The following is a 15,799-nucleotide window of genomic DNA, read 5'->3' as shown; positions in this document are numbered from 1 at the left end:
AAAGTATCAAATACTAAGCTTGATTATGCCTTAGCGTGTAATGTGTTGGTGTAAAAATGATAGACTTTTTATAACAATTTATGATTTATTATTTATGATAATGTGCTGCTGCATGTCAGTCACTCAAAATGCAGATTGATGTGGCCTTCAACATGAAAACCACTGGCTACAGTCACAAGCGGTGTTTCAGTAAACTATTCCATGCATTAGATTTAGGTGTCAGGATCACATTCACCCCCATTGTGCAGTAACTGACATTTCTGGGTGTTTTTGTTGGGATTCTTTCCTGTTTTACTGACCTCCCCTGCTGAAAAAACCCAGTATAGTAATAAGGGACAATACTTCCATTGTCACAAGCAATTTGCCACCATATGCTGTGCAGAACCTTGGAAGCAATGATACCTGATGATTTCAATAGGAGTGGGGTGTAACCAGGAGCTGGGCAGAGTCCGTGCCGGAGCAGGTACTTGGTCCCGCTGAAGCAGGAAGCGGGACAGGCTCGTGAGACCCGGTTTCCAGACAAATGGAGCTCATGCAGGAACCGGAGCTTCTGGTGGCCCATTGAGCTCCATCCGCCCCCTGCTTCCCTCCCCTCGCACAGGCAGCACGGCCGCCCTGCTCCCTGGGGTGGCCATGGCTGATGTGGCTTCCACACGGGACATTGGGGAGGATTCGGACAAACAAACCGGACCTCGCGGAACAGCCGGATTTAACTGGGACTGCGATACACACCCCTGGAAACCGGCCAGCTCGTTCTGAGGCAGAGTAATTCATGTGTTGGCTGAAAAAAAGCTGAATGTATTTTCAATTATGTATTCTTTATTCGGTATATTTATTCATTATTATTAAAAAGTCATGTATTTCATAGTAATAACTACTCACCCTGTGGTAAAACATCTTTAATTTGCGTATGCAAACTTTCTAAAAATCTGAAATTCTACCCAAGTGTTTTCAAGTCCTCAGAGCAGCCTCTGCTGATGCACAAAGAAACTGCTCCTCTGCTTTTCCAGTAGAGGTGACTGGTTTAATTGCATTTCTGCAGGAAGTTTGCAAGAACTGCTCAGCTGATACTTGTATGGCACTTGGAGAAACATGCAAGCCTTCAGGAATTTAAAGCAATTGTGATTAGCATCAAAAATACTGGATTCCACGAACAATAGAGCTAAAACCACAGTGGTCTTAAGGTCCAACAACAGTCTTACAGTACTTTACGAAAATTTCTGAAGCTCCTTCTTAAAATGTCCCTGTGTCTTTCCCTTCCATCATGAATCTGAATACTGAGGTATAACTTGAACGGCCTCATCTTTGTAGCAGCGTTATCTTTTAGGTATTAACAGTTGGCCCGGGCCGAGGGTACCCCAGGCTGCACCTGCAGGAGCGCGGCCGGCGGGAGCTGGGAAGCAATGAGCCCCTTTGCTCCGTGCTGGCTCCGTAACATCCGGACGCCGGCGCCAGTTTTGACCCCCCCAGTGCAAGAAAGACACGACGGGCTGGAGCAAATTCGGCAGAGGAGACCATGGAAATGGAGCCCGGCTCAGCAGCCTGGTGGGAGCAACAAGGGACAACGGGTCTAAGTGGAAGCAGGAGAGGTTCAGCCTGGACACAGCGAGCAGCTTTTTCCCCGTGGGGACGCTGGAGCAGAGCTGCGACCCGTGGAGGCTGCCAGGACCCGACTGGAGCAGCCCGGAGCTGCATCCCCCCCGCTCCCGGCGCTGCTGCGAGTCCCGGGCTGCACCGGGACTGCACCGGGGCTGCACCGGGACTGCACCGGGGCTGCACCGGGACCCTCCGGGACTGCACCGGGGCTGCACCGGGACCCTCCGGGACTGCACAGGGGCTGCACCGGGACCCTCCGGGACTGCACCGGGGCTGCACCGGGACCCTCCGGGGCTGCACCGGGGCTGCACCGGGACCCTCCGGGACTGCACCGGAGCTGCACCGGGACCCTCCGGGACTGCACCGGAGCTGCACCGGGACCCCCCGGGGCTGCATCCCGCCGGTCCCGGCGCTACTGCGAGTCCCGTGCTACACCGGAGCTGCACCGGGACCCTCGGGGCCGGGTCCTCGCGCGGCGTCAGCGCGGGCTGCAGCCAACCAGCGCGCGCCGCCCCCCCGCCACGCGCCCGCGCTGCCTATAAATGCGCGTGCCGGCGCGAGCGCGGGAGCGCCGTGAGGAGCGGGACGGGACCGGAGCGGACCGGAGCGGAGCGGCTCCTGTCAGCGCCCGCCGGCCCCCCGCTGTCGCTCTGCCCAGCAGCCGGGATGCTGCCTGCGGTCGCCGGGCTCCTGCTCGCCGTAGCCGCGGGCGTGCGGGGGTCGGCGGCGGGGGAGCAGGAGAGCCCGCCCGGGAGCCGCTTCGTGTGCACCTCGCTGCCGCTGGACGCCGCCGGCTCGGGCTGCCCGCTGCCCCCGGTGCCCATGCAGGGCGGCGCGCTGCCCCCCGAGGAGGAGCTGAAAGCCACGGTGCTGCAGCTGCGGGAGACCGTCCTGCAGCAGAAGGAGACCATCGGGAGCCAGCGGGAGGCCATCCGGGAGCTCACTGGCAAGCTGAGCCGCTGCGAGGGCGCCGACGGCAAGGCTGCCGGCGGGACCTGGAAGAAGGAGCTGGGCAAGGGCAAGGACACCATGGGCGACCTGCCGCGGGACCCGGCGCAGGTCATCGACCAGCTGAGCCGCACCATGCAGACCCTGAAGGACCGGCTGGAGAGCCTGGAGGTAGGGCCGGGCGCGGCGAGCCTGCCCCGCGGAGCTCGGCGAGCGGCGGGGCTGGGCCGGCCGGGTCGTTGCGACCGGTGCGCTCAGCCCGTGTGGAAATAGGCACAGCTGGCCAAGCCCTGGGAGTGAGCTGCTTGGTGGGCTTGTCTGGTTTTCCTGATTGTCTGCTCGCTTCAATGGCAAAAAGCCTGGAGCCCTCCTCTGTAAGTGTGTTCTCCCATTGCACGGAGGGAGATTATGGTTTTCCTCCTGGTCACCAGCTTAGTTTATGTATTAATATATCTAAATCTCTCTTTCCGGGCATGTGTCATCATGGGGTCTGAGGTATAAAGCTGACGTCTCGGGCAGTAAGACCTTGCCATATGGAGCCGAGCAGAGTAGTGGTAATGAGGAGATTGTGTGGTGCAGATTGTGAAGTTAAGATGATGTGTTTAGAGCTGACATAGAATAAAAAGAACCTGGTTCTGTGTGCCTGTGAATAGAAAGCGGATTGGGTCCAAGCCCTCTGGTAAGTGATTTCCACGCGCCGTTGGACAGTGCCCACGGGTGAGTGGCTCTCGTGGAAGTATCCAGAGTGTCGCCACAGGAGTCCCGCTGCCTGCTGAGCTCAGCTTTCCGCGCTCCGAGAGCCGCAGGCGGGCCCTCCCCGTGAGGGTGGCGAGTAACCGCCCACAGGCTTTTCTGTGAGGTCTGAATGCTCTGGACTGCTTTCAAGTGCCATTTTGAGTGATCTGGTAGTCCAACATCCTTTTACTACGTTTTCTTCTTTTTGAGGCGTTTTTAAAACTGTTGTAGAAGGGAAGCTACTAGAATAATATGGCAAGTGAACCGTTGGTTTCTTGGTATCCTTAAAGATACCAACGTTGGTTAAGAAAGCGTGTGTGTGGTTTTTTTGCAGTTTGAGTAAAAATACTTTCACCGGGTGATAATTACAGTTGATCCAAAGAGCATCTGACTTCCCTACTCTGCAAATCAAAACTGAGGAAACTTTGGTAAACTGGGCAAACTTGCTTTGAAAATAGCTTAATTTTTATTAAAAAATAATAGAGTTTCTGTTTACTTAACTTGGCAATGTCACTTGCAGTAAGTAAAGAAAAATTAACTGGTGTGCCACATGTACCTGTGCTAATGGAAGCGCATCAGACCTGGCTTCCTACATTGATTTTCTTGAACTCAGCTGTGTGAAGATTACATATGAAATGCTGGAAGCCTCTAACAAAAGTGCCCTTTTGTTTCAGGGCCTGTTTAGCTACAGTGCTGATAAAAGCACTGAATATGACAAGTGCTAAAAAGCGATGCCTCTCCTGTGCTTGCTGGAGAAATCTGCGATCGTGCTTTCATCCCTTTGAATCGGAAGCGTATCCACATTTCACAGTTTCTCTTTTAGAAATTACATATTTTTTTATTCTCATTTCCCCTAAAGCACCAACTCCGAGCCAACGTGTCGTATGCAGCACTGCCCAGTGACCTTCGAGAGATGCTTCAGCGGCGGCTCGGGGACCTGGAACGCCAGCTCCTGAGCAAAGTGGCCGAGCTCGAGGATGAAAAGTCTTTGCTTCATAATGAGACGTCAGCCCATCGGCAAAAGACAGAGACAGCCCTGAATGCATTGCTGGAAAGAGTGTCTGAACTGGAAAAAGGTGATCTGCACAGAGCCTGAGCGCCACTCCAGGCTGATTGATTTTGTTTACTCCTTCCTTATAGCGCAGCACTCTGGATGTGGGCCTAGAGGGAGAGACAGTTAAGGTGCCGGGTAAATAGCAGGTGAACGTGAAAATACTTGAGACCCTTTTTCCTTTGTCACAGGATTCCTGCTTGACAGGCCTTCGCTGTGGCTTTGGCTTCAGCTCCCTGTCTCCCAATTTGGCATATGTGGGTGGCTGGGATGAATCTCAGTGTTTGTGGGATGGAAAGATATGTGAGGAGACAAGTCAAAATGGGAAGAAATACAACATTGGTGTGGGGCGGATACCTAGACATGGCAGGTACACACTCAAGTAGAGCTGCCTTTCTTTATTTGGACTGAAGATCAGATGGGCTAAATTTAATTAGCATAAGTGCCTTTGATGTAGTGAATGGCATTTCATACCAGACCATTTCCTGCTGCTTTGGAATATTGCTGGTGATCTTTCCTTCTGTTGCTGGTTATGACTTCGGGTGACTGCAGATACTTGAATCGTGTCCTATCCCCAGTGTGTCGCCTTCGGAGTTTACAGCAGAGTACACATGGTGCCACTGGGGGACACTCTCTTAATCCTAGTCGTTTATTCAGATACTTAGATTAATTATTACTGAGCTCTCTGTGCTTGGGTAGGGTCTGTTTATTTGACTTACAAATGCTCATGGAAATGAGCTAAAGAACAGAACTGTCTATTGACTCTATACACCCACAGAGTGGACTGTGTGGGACTGGAGTACCAGTAAATATCACTGCCCCATCTTTAAATGATTTTCCAAGGTGAACAGGGTTTCTGCTTAAAAGCAACTTAATGGACACGCTTTAAAAATGGTGCAATCATGCATCTCATGAATTTTAAAATGTAGTCTAGTGGATCCATTTGTGTAATATTATACCTATTCTTTTCATTTAGAAAGTGTGAAGGAGGGGAAATAGGAAGAGATCTTCTACTGGCTCTATCATTTGGTATTTCCTGAGAGCCAAGATAAAACCGAAATTGCACTTAAAATTTTGGAGGATTTGTGGCCTCTTGGTGTCTTATGTGGCAAGTATTGCCAGTCCTGTCTCTGAAAGGTGTGACTCATACCAGCAAGTCATCAGAAAGAGAAAGGGAGTGGTGGGAGCTCAAGTATGTGTAATTTATTGAGGTTAAAAATAGTGTTTCCACCTCTGTTTTTTATGTGGGGAGAGAGGGCTGTCTTACAAGTCTCCAAGGAGCTGAAGAATTTGGGCCAGGAACCAAGACACAGGTTTTCTTTTAGTTGTGTAATTTGTTCTCTTTTACAGTGCTCGCTCTTACTGGCTGTTCTGTGCCCCTGTCCAGTCGAAGTGGGGGTAATAAAGATCTGAGACTTAATGATTTTGTAGATTAAATGTGAGCAATATTTGAAGTGACCCGACCTCTTTTCAAAACAGTATTTCTATTGTGCTTTTATTTTAAATGGCATGTTGTTTAGCATCTCTTCCTGACAACCAGCCAGTGTCATAAGCTCCTTGTTGTCCTGGGACTAAATGAATGGAGGAGAAAACTGGCCTTATAAGGTGACCCTGTGGACTTCGTAATGTTTTAATGTGTAGTTGTGACAGCTGTCTGTAGTCACCACTGGGGTAGAGTTTGCAGTCTGCACAACTGTTGCGATTCCCAAAGTCTTCTGGTAACTCCTTCACTGGTCGTCTCCATCGCCCGCAGTAGACGGTGCATTAGAAAGCAGGACTGGGTGGATCCTGCAACTGGTAGTGCTTGGACTTGAGTGTGATTCCTCCCTTTGCTGCAGACACAAGAGCTCACTTGCTATGTCTAAATCTATTTTCTCCATCTCTTAAAGGGAATAACCATATATCTTGCCCATCTTGTCCAAGAATAATCCAGATTCTTTAGGAGAAGTCTTGTCTTATCCTGTGCACGTGCTCATTGCCCAGAGCAGGAGGATCTTTGTATCATTTGGAGTTGTGGATGTTTTCAAGTCATGACAACCAACTGAAAAATATTAAAAAATGAATATTGTATGTTGTTCTCCAGTTCATTATTGGTTCTGTAAGTTCTTTCATGAAATGACTAATGTTCCTGATGGAGTATGTTTCTTTTTCTTCTTTCTTTTTTACTATATGAGACTGGTTGTACCAGCCTAGTGGAGGTGCTCAACATCAGCCCTAGGACCCTGGGATTTCTGTTTGCTTAGAGTTTGGAATATTTCAGGTTTTGGTCTGTAAGTCCCTCAAGACAGGTGCGAGCGTCAGACAGGCTGCTTTTTCCACCCCCTCGTTCTCTGAAAAATGCAGTCAAAACACTTCAGTTGCTTCTAAGAATGGCAACTGAGAGAATGCCAACTTACATGCAAATTACATACGAAAATTGTGGCAGCTTTTTGTGACAACAGCTCTTCATTTGGGCTGGAGCGTGGAGTTCTGCAAGGGGATAGAATTTGTTTCAGGAATGCGAGTAAAGGAAACGAGTGGGACTCAGAATAGGCTGCTGAAAGGTTGAGGGGAACGCTGCACTACAAAACTGTGGGGTTTTATTTTGTGGTGCAATGTGGAATTTCTCTTGTCTTAATATTTAATTATAGAAATTTACTAGTAAGCAACTACAGAAGAAGTGTGCACAAACTAATACAGAGTATTGCAACTTTGTGAAGTTTTGGTCTTAAGAGTTCTCAATTTCACGAACATCTCTGTGGACTATCTCACTAGTTTTTATCACATCTTTTACAAAAATCTGAAGAATAATTCCTACTGTTAGAAAAACACCTGATGTTTTTGTACCTTGAACTGCATTTTTGGTCAGGTCACTTTGAACTTTGGCGCTGTTTTTGTTCAGACCTCCTCCTGATGTGTCTACCAGACAGAAATCAGTTCTTCCGAGTTTAGCTCTGCTTTCTGGAATGCGTCAGCTTTTTCTTGTTTCAGAATGAGAGTATCAACCTCTTCCTCAGGCTGCTGGCTGTGAAGCGGGGCTGCTGCTGCTGGCTGTGAAGCGGGGCTGCTGCTGCTGGCTGTGAAGCGGGGGTGCTGCTGCTGGCTGTGAAGCGGGGGTGCTGCTGCTGGCTGTGAAGCGGGGCTGCTGCTGCTGGCTGTGAAGCGGGGCTGCTGCTGCTGGCTGTGAAGCGGGGGTGCTGCTGCTGGCTGTGAAGCGGGGCTGCTGCTCCTCGCTCCCTGAGTGGCAGCAGGAGGAGAAGAAATAGGTTTCTGAAGCACTGTGATGCTTTAATAATGAGCATACCAGAGAATGCATGTCTGGTAACAGTAAATACCTTCTGAAACACTGTGAATTGTTGGAATAGGCAGGCCTTCAGCCGTGGACTCAGCAATGAAGAACAAAAATGTTTAACAGCCTCTCATGAGTTGTTTGCCATCTATTCTTCTGCTCTAAATGAGCAGGAAAAATAAGCTAAGTAATGAGCATGATGTGTATGAGATATAGTTGTATTTTTCTGTGCTGTACAATCCACGTTCAGTAATACTACAATATATTTTTGTATAACTCTCTAAAGTGATTAAAATTCCAAAGATTCTCTATATCAATTACATTGTTTCTTAACCTGAATTATGAATGCATGGTTTTGCTTAATGCTAAAGGATTTTCTTCCTCGATGTAATTCCAGGTAACAGTGCGTTTAAGTCACCTGACGAGTTCAAAATCTCCCTTCCTCTTCACACAAACTACTTGTACGGGAAGATCAAGAAGACGCTGCCCGAGCTCTACGCGTTCACCGTGTGCTTGTGGCTGAGATCCAGCGCCTCTCCCGGGATCGGCACTCCCTTCTCCTACGCTGTTCCCGGGCAGGCTAACGAAATTGTCCTCATAGAATGGGGGAATAATCCAATTGAACTGCTAATTAATGATAAGGTGAGACTCGACTAACTTCTGTATTTACATGGTCAGAATAGGCCTAAACCTTTGACCCCTCTCTAGTGACTCTTTCATTCCCTAGGAGAGAAGCTGGTTCTGGGCCTTTGAGCTGGTAGTGTCTGCTTGTCTGTCTGTGTGTTTGCTCTAAGTTCATAAAAGTCCTCAAAACAAAGTCAATGGATGAATATATTTGTGTTGAGAAAAGGCAGCATGACATCTAGATGTGCAGACGCTCAGGCATGTCCTCTGAATTCTCAAGCGAATCTTGGCCTCTAGTTTTTTCAGCTTATGAAACAGAAGCAATATTTGAAGGCACACTATTGCAAAGCCTCTAAGATCTTAAGCCAGTTGCAGTATTTCTGTCTTTCTAATCCTAGAAGTTCAGATATGTTAAAGTGAATTTTGCACAAGATGGAGAGCAAAAGGCTTGTAATTGTGGCTGGTTTTATGTTCAGTGACTGTACATCAGTTTAGGTACAGTTTTTCAGACTTTATGTACAAAAAGCAACAATTAGTGATTTCTGACAAGCCTCAGAATGAGGCTTGAGGAAAGCAAGACCCATTGAAAGCTGGCGTTACACCAGATTCAGTTAGGTTTCCTAGTAGCTCTGCTCTCTGAGGGATCGGGCGTTTACAGATCTGCACCACGACTCAGGGGATTCAGTCGGGTGGCTCGTTAAGGGCTTCCAACGCCCCTGTCATCTTCCCAAATCAACACATCCGAAAAGCTGATTATTTTTAATGGCTGATGAAAGAGAAGGAAACTTGAATCTGCTTATCCTTAGCAATAACTTTCTCTTCAACATTATGTCAGTACTACTGACGTTCTTTGAGGCTTTTCTTTCTCCCACATCACAGCTGCTCCATAGACCACTGTGTGTGTCTTCATGTTGAGTAAGTTTTCAGATCAAATTCCTAAAGGACCATAGTTCCTTCTTGTTTGCAGCCCTATGTAACAGTTCCCACAAGCTTTACTGGAAGCAGGCAGATCCCCAGGTTTTAAGAGAAACTTAATATGAGCACTGGGTGAAAAGTTATCAATAGGTCTAAGCACTGAAATTTAAACAAGAAATACCACATATTAATGTGCAGGATTGGTGGACTGGTAACAGCTTGGACTGTGGTACTTGTGTCACTTGATTCTAGATGGAACAAAGGCTCACATATAGAATAAGAAGCACAGCTGTCCTGAATACAGGAGAGCTGGGACAAAGTAGAAAGATGTGGCAAACTTCTGCCTCTGAACTTTTAACAAGGGACAGAGTTGACTTTGTCCTCAGAAGCAAAATGTTGTGCTTGTCCTGGTAGACTTGGTTTGTAACATGCATTATTCTTTGGTTTTGTAGGTTGCCCAGCTCCCTCTCTTCATTAGTGATGGAAAATGGCATCACATCTGTATAACCTGGACCACCAGAGATGGGATGTGGGAGGCTTTTCAGGATGGAGAGAAGCTGGGCACTGGGGAGAATCTTGCTCCTTGGCACCCGATTAAGCCTGGAGGTGTCTTGATCCTGGGTCAGGAACAGGTGAGTGAACGACAGTGTGTTCCAGGGTTTAAAAATATACATGAAAACTCACCAGACAGGCAGCAGCTGTACGAAAATGATTTGTCTTTGTTAAACACTTAGTCCTGTTGTATACACAGTATCAGACTAAATCAAAGCAACGAATACTTAAGATCACACATTGGTATATTTTGTTTCATTTATTAAATATTCATGTTGCAACTATTCCTATTTCCACTCTTACTGCTACAGTGTGCGACTTCGTCAGTGATCTGAATAATGCCTTATATTAACTCCTTTGAACTAGATTGCTGGTGACTAGCGATGTGGCCACTGAAGTTACAGACAAGGACAGAAGTAGCCAGTGCTGACAGAGGACCCAATAGAATTGCTTTGATTTTTTGTTTAAATTCAATCCAAAGTGACTGTCCCCCGTAGCAGCTTACTGGTTTGTCCCTTCCCATTGTCTTTGTCCCAAGAACATAAGAATGTCAGTCCTTGGGTCCTGGAGTAGACCCAGGGAAGTGTGTGTATGGGGTGAGGGGACCAACAGCTATGGGCACTGGAGTGCTTGTGGGCATGTCTGGTTCTCCTGTGGAGAGCTCCCTCCTGACCCGATCCCGCAGCTCTCAGGTATGTCCCACAGCTTCAGAACAGTGGGGCCTGTCACTCGTTCGGAATTTGTCTACTTTAAAGATGAGTCTGAAGTCAAAGGGACAAACTCTAAATCAGACATTTTGTTTCTCATTAAATATGTAGGTAAATAACTCTCCTAATGCAGACATTGATAATGTTTGAGTATTAGTATTGCCAACAGGAAGCATTTGTGAGCTTAAGTCCTTTTTGAATATTGAAAAAATAATAACCAACCAAGCCCCAAACAAACAAAAACCCCAAAGATTTGTAATTTTCTTCTGCTAGCTAACATCTTACTGAGCTACTGCCTATGAGTTGTGTGGCTCTTCATTTTTTTCTCTACCTGTTCTTTGCATGATTATACATATGCTTAAATAAGCTTGTAATGAGTAGCAGGACGTAGCTTTTCTCCAGGATTTCCAGGCTCACCGTGGGGCAAGGCAATGAAAAAACAGTTTTATCCTGATACCGATGTCAGTAGACACCCACCCATGATGTAAACGACAGAATGGTGAATTCAGAATGCTGATACACTACACAGCAGATGCTTCAGCTCGTTATTAAGTGGCTGGCAGCTTTTCTGTAACTCTCTCATGCCATTTGCCTCTACTCTGTTTGGTTCTATCCTATGCTATCAGTTTCGTGTGAGTGTGATCACACAAAATGTGTGTTTTCTGTCCTTGAGTAGCGGATGGAGCAAACAAACCCTCTTAGGCTCCTGCAGTAGCGGTTGGAGTTAGTCACTTGGTGCAACTGCCAGCAGCCCGTGTATTTACATCCAAAGATCTCACAGGCCCTGCAGACAGCTGGTCAAGGGCTGCAGTTACGGTTGAATCTGTAGCTATAAAACTTTCACCATAATCTTGCGCATCTGTGCAGTTCTTGCTGAAGTTGTCCTGTGCCAGGCTTGCACAATGGTTCTTGAATTAGCCTCAGTATTTGCAGCTGACTTCCTTCTCTGCTGCGTGGGGGAAGGGTTAGTTGTGTCTGACCTTTGTGTGATGGGATCAAGTCGCCGCTGTTTGCTTTGACTTGTTCTGACACATTTCAGATTGGAGCTTTTACCGCTCCGTAGAACATTCTGTCCAAAGTAGCCCTCCTAGGAACTTGCAGTTGTTTGGCTGTGACCTGGCTCTGCGCTTCCTTCTGGCAATGTGGCTGGGGGGTCTTCGAGTTGGAAGAAAATGCTGAACTAACCTTCTCATCTAATCTAACTCTTGTGTGCTTAAAGGACACAGTAGGAGGAAGATTTGATGCAACTCAAGCCTTCGTTGGGGAGATGAGCCAGTTCAATATATGGGACAGGGTCTTAAAAGCTGAAGACATCATGAATATTGCTAACTGCTCCATCAACATGCCTGGCAACATCATACCCTGGGTCGATAACAACGTTGATGTGTTTGGAGGTGCTACTAAATGGCCTGTGGAGACATGTGAAGAGCGTCTGCTAGATTTATAGCTGCAGTCATTTCCAATTAAAGTGCCCCCTTTAGTAGGACAATCTTCTGTGCAGTCTAAAGCACTGATTTTTCTCTCTGCCCTTCCGCATCGTAACTCCTCAAAAGAATAAAACATGGAGTGAGCTGGCTCAGTGCAAAGATCGCTGCTAGTCTGGGGCACTGAGCCTGGCAACGAACAAAGCCCTTCCTGGCTGGAGCAGCCCGTTCCGTCTCGTGGCCTCATCCAGAAATGAGCTGTGGCCTGCAGCAGCCTTCTGGTTGGGCCTGAGAGCAGGATGTCGGCTCTTTCGGGGAGGAAACAGCCGTGCACATGTTAACTGCAGTGCTCCTTTTGACAATGTGCAGTGCTGACACAGCGCTGAGATTACCAGGCCAAGTGTGAATCCTTCCTTCCAGTCTATTGTCCCCCCTTTGCATTGAAGCCATTCTTGTTTAGCCCTTTTTAAAAAAATGATTAATCCTTACACTACAGTGGTTCTGGTGCAACTATGGGTAGAGCCGAACGGCCACTGTCTGAGTGCAAGGATCTTGGTGTTTAATTTGCAGGTTAGCAATCCTTATTTATGATGCAGAGGCGATGTATTTGAGACATGTTGTTCCAGTTCAGTTCGAAGGGGCTGTGCGACCAGCGCCGCTCCGTTGGCACACAGGTGCCTCAGGCTCTGTCCCACGCCCGTCTTTCGCCAGCCAGCAGCGCAGGGCAGCGGACGGAAGATTGGATTCGCGTTTTCTGTAGGCTGAATGTACTGAATTCATAGTGACCTGGCTTGTAAACTTTTCTCTATTGTTTCTCTTGCTTTAGTCAATGTCTTTATTTTTTAAGTATACAAGCTGTGATTAAGTGAATTTCCAGTTTGTTTTGCTTTGAAAGGCCTTTTTATGAGCAAGTGCCAAAGTTCAGTTTCTGCTTGTTGAGAATCGCTATCTATTTTTCCAGCATAAGTCTTCTGCACTGTTTTCTATGTTATTATGATGGTCCTGTGTAACATGACAATGTGCTGGGTTTGATTCCTGTTGACTGTCTTTTCTGTAAGCACCGGCTGACTACTATATTTTTCTAATTTTCTCTCAATATTTTGCAACCAGTGTTGCTGTTTCCTTGGCATTGCTGTGAATACTTGGTTTGTGACTCGCAGATAGCAATTGCACTGTACTGGGAAAGAGTCGATACTTTTGTTATTTAAAAGAAAAAGGATTTAAAGGGGGGGAGGGAGAATTTATAAAGCTAAATATCATATTTTATTTTTCATATGTTTGAATTGTAAGAATAATATGGTGACAGTCTCATTTGTAGGATAAAGTTACATATTTCCATTAATATGTAGTATGCTGTCCTCACAAGAAAATTCTTATAATGAACTTTTAATTAAAATGCACTGTAAAATGAGTCTTTTAATTCTTTTACAGTCACGCAAGACACTGAATGTTCTCTTTCATAGTTACGGTGAGTTCAGCTTCCATCTCTTTAGACTGATAGCCCTGTAAGAAGTTACCTCTATTCCCTAAATGTCTTACATTACAATCTCCAGCCAGAAGAGGCTTCGGGGTGTGTGTCGTCTTAACTGGGGAGAGGGTCTCCGTGTTTGGGTGTGATGGGGGCTCTGGCGCTCGGGCTGTGCTCAGCTGTCTCCTGCCACCGTGGAAAGAACACCAAAACAAACCAGAACCCGTCAATACCCAAAGAATCTGTCCCAAGACCAGGGAGAGTGCGAAATTGTCATCTCACAGGAACCAGAAACCAGCGGAGGCACCAGCCCTCCACTCAACCCACCTTTCTTTGTCAGCTTTATTCACAGTAAGCTGAAGGAACTGAGGTCCGCCCTTTGTTGAAATAGTTTTTCCAGGTTTCAGTCTGGTTTTGAAAGGTGCAATGGTGACGTGGTCCTGGGCACTTCCCTGCGTGGCCGGGAGCCTGCGTGTGGCTGTGCTCTGCCGCTGGACGCACAAGTTACGTGGCTGGATTCATTTGGTGGCTGAGGGAAGCAGAGTCTCTTTACACTTCAGTTTGCTGCGTTGATCTTTATTTAGTTATTTAAACACGCTCTGAAGCTTAGGTCTGTCTTTAGTGCCGACTTTAACAATAAACACCTGAGCAGGAACCCTCCCTGCCTGGGGAGGGGCTTGGGGGGCTGTGGTTATTTGCGCACAGTGGGAACAGCTGCTCTGGGCTGCAGTTTGGCTGGTGCTGCTGGGCAGGAGTGGTGTAACAGAGCTGCTCTTCAGCCTGGAAACCAGCACTGGAAGTTGGCGTTTTTCTAAGGCACGTCAGGGTGCTCAGCTGAGAGGGCGTCTGGGGACGTTCGTCCTGTTGCAGCCTGACCTGATGCTGGGCTGGCTCTTTCCTTCCAAAGACAGACAACCTGGTCCTCTATTTCAGGTTAGGTGGGTTTTACTGGTTACACAACCAGGTGGCAGGGGTTTGGTGAGGGGTTTGGGTTTTTTAGACACTGACTCTTCAGTAAAACTCAAAGCTGAGGAGTATATATTCCATTGAAAAGCTGGTGTTTTAATATTTTTTTTAAACTATACATATTTTTTTCTTTCTTTGGTGCAATAGTACCTTTTTCACTAAAAAGAAAAAATGCATATTGATTTTTGTACCTTTATCTTGCAATGAAAAGCTACGGCTGTTGTTCTGCTGCTCCACATTCTGGGAGTAACATATTTTATGTGCATGCATAAGCAGATGGCAAAACAGGAGTAAATATTACCATATTCCAGCATCTATACAGTTTACGGAGTGTGGAAGTGACAAGACAACCTTCAGCTCCCAAACTGCTCTGAATACACAGAAGTAATAACTTATGGCAAACTGACTGACGGCTCCAGCACTTGGAACGTGTGGTGATGCAGGTTTCCAGAAAACCTGTTTCTGTCTAAAAGCAGAGGGAGCCGGGGCTCGGGAGGGCGGCAGCAGCGGTCCTGGCGAGGCGGCCCCTCGGGAGCCGGGCTCGGGCCGGGTCTGCAGGCGTCAGTGCTGCTCAGTCCGTTTGTCGCGCTGCTCTGTGTGCCCTTCATGCGTTTAATGGCTATTGAGCAGCAGAGGATCTAGTATTTGGTATGTTTAAATCTGGACACTGGAAAGTGTAGATCATACTACATGTTTGTTATTTGCTTGAAGGCTTCAGCTGCACCCTTGCTGTCAAACTAGAGCCGAATGTTGCTGAGGGGAGAAGGATCCCTCTGGGATCCCCTTGTGAACAGGGAACACCTCCCTCCTGCGGGTGAGTTCCTGTGGGGTGGTTCTTGCTGGTTGAACTGTTGGTGTAGGTCTCAGAAAAGCCAAGGCAGACCACAGAAGTTCCTGCTGGTAAAGCTCTACCATCATCTTTACACACACCGATTCTGTTTTGCTCCGGAGAGCTGGTTTCGCTCAGGGCCTTCCTAAAGGCGGAATGCCGACCAGTAGCGACGCTGGTGCCTTGTGTTGGGTGTCAGAAGCTGGCACTTTCTCAATCAGGATAACTGTTGTAAAAAACTGTTTATATAACTACAGATTAAATTTATTTTGTTTGCTGAAGGCACCTATCTGTATGTGTGAGGATTCTTGATCCAGCTGGTTTCAGCTGCCGTGTTGCGAGGGGAGCTCAGCCGCCTGTGTGTCCTCCCGGAGGGATCAGCCCTTCCCGGGGGCGCGGGTGCGGTGGAAACGGCCCGGCTGAGCTGCTGGCGCCCGTGATGTTCCCCTGTGGCTGCTGTAGGAACCTGAGGCCAGCGCAGCATGGAGCCGCTGAAGTAGGGACCTGCTGATGGGGAGAGCCGGGTGCCACCACAGTCACTGCAGAAGCGGAAGGTCTCCATTGGGAGCCAGGGATTCTGGGGGTTGGAATGTATTGTGGGCTTTTTTCCAGAGATCTTTCACCAAAATGTCTTCTTTCTCCTCCCCCAAAGAAAAAGATGGATCTTGATAATGTTCGTGGTTTAAACTGTGAGCCTTAAATAATACATGAGTTTT

General features: G+C 47.6%; 1 protein-coding gene across 1 annotated transcript; it reads left to right on the top strand.

Annotated features, from left to right (window-relative positions):
- The first annotated feature begins 2,176 nt into the window (after positions 1-2,176).
- On the top strand, positions 2,177-13,231 carry NPTX2 (neuronal pentraxin 2). The gene is made up of 5 exons (XM_065850475.2): positions 2,177-2,715; positions 4,139-4,355; positions 7,996-8,240; positions 9,590-9,769; positions 11,616-13,231. Exons 1-5 carry the CDS (start codon positions 2,263-2,265, stop codon positions 11,841-11,843), a joined length of 1,323 nt encoding a protein of 440 aa, XP_065706547.1. The 5' UTR covers positions 2,177-2,262; the 3' UTR covers positions 11,844-13,231.
- Positions 13,232-15,799: the final 2,568 nt, after the last annotated feature.

The sequence above is a fragment of the Patagioenas fasciata genome, chromosome 15 (assembly GCF_037038585.1).
Source record: "Patagioenas fasciata isolate bPatFas1 chromosome 15, bPatFas1.hap1, whole genome shotgun sequence".
Lineage (NCBI taxonomy): Eukaryota > Metazoa > Chordata > Aves > Columbiformes > Columbidae > Patagioenas > Patagioenas fasciata.
The sequence above is the reverse complement of the archived record's forward strand: the minus strand, read 5'-3'. Positions and strand labels throughout refer to the sequence as shown.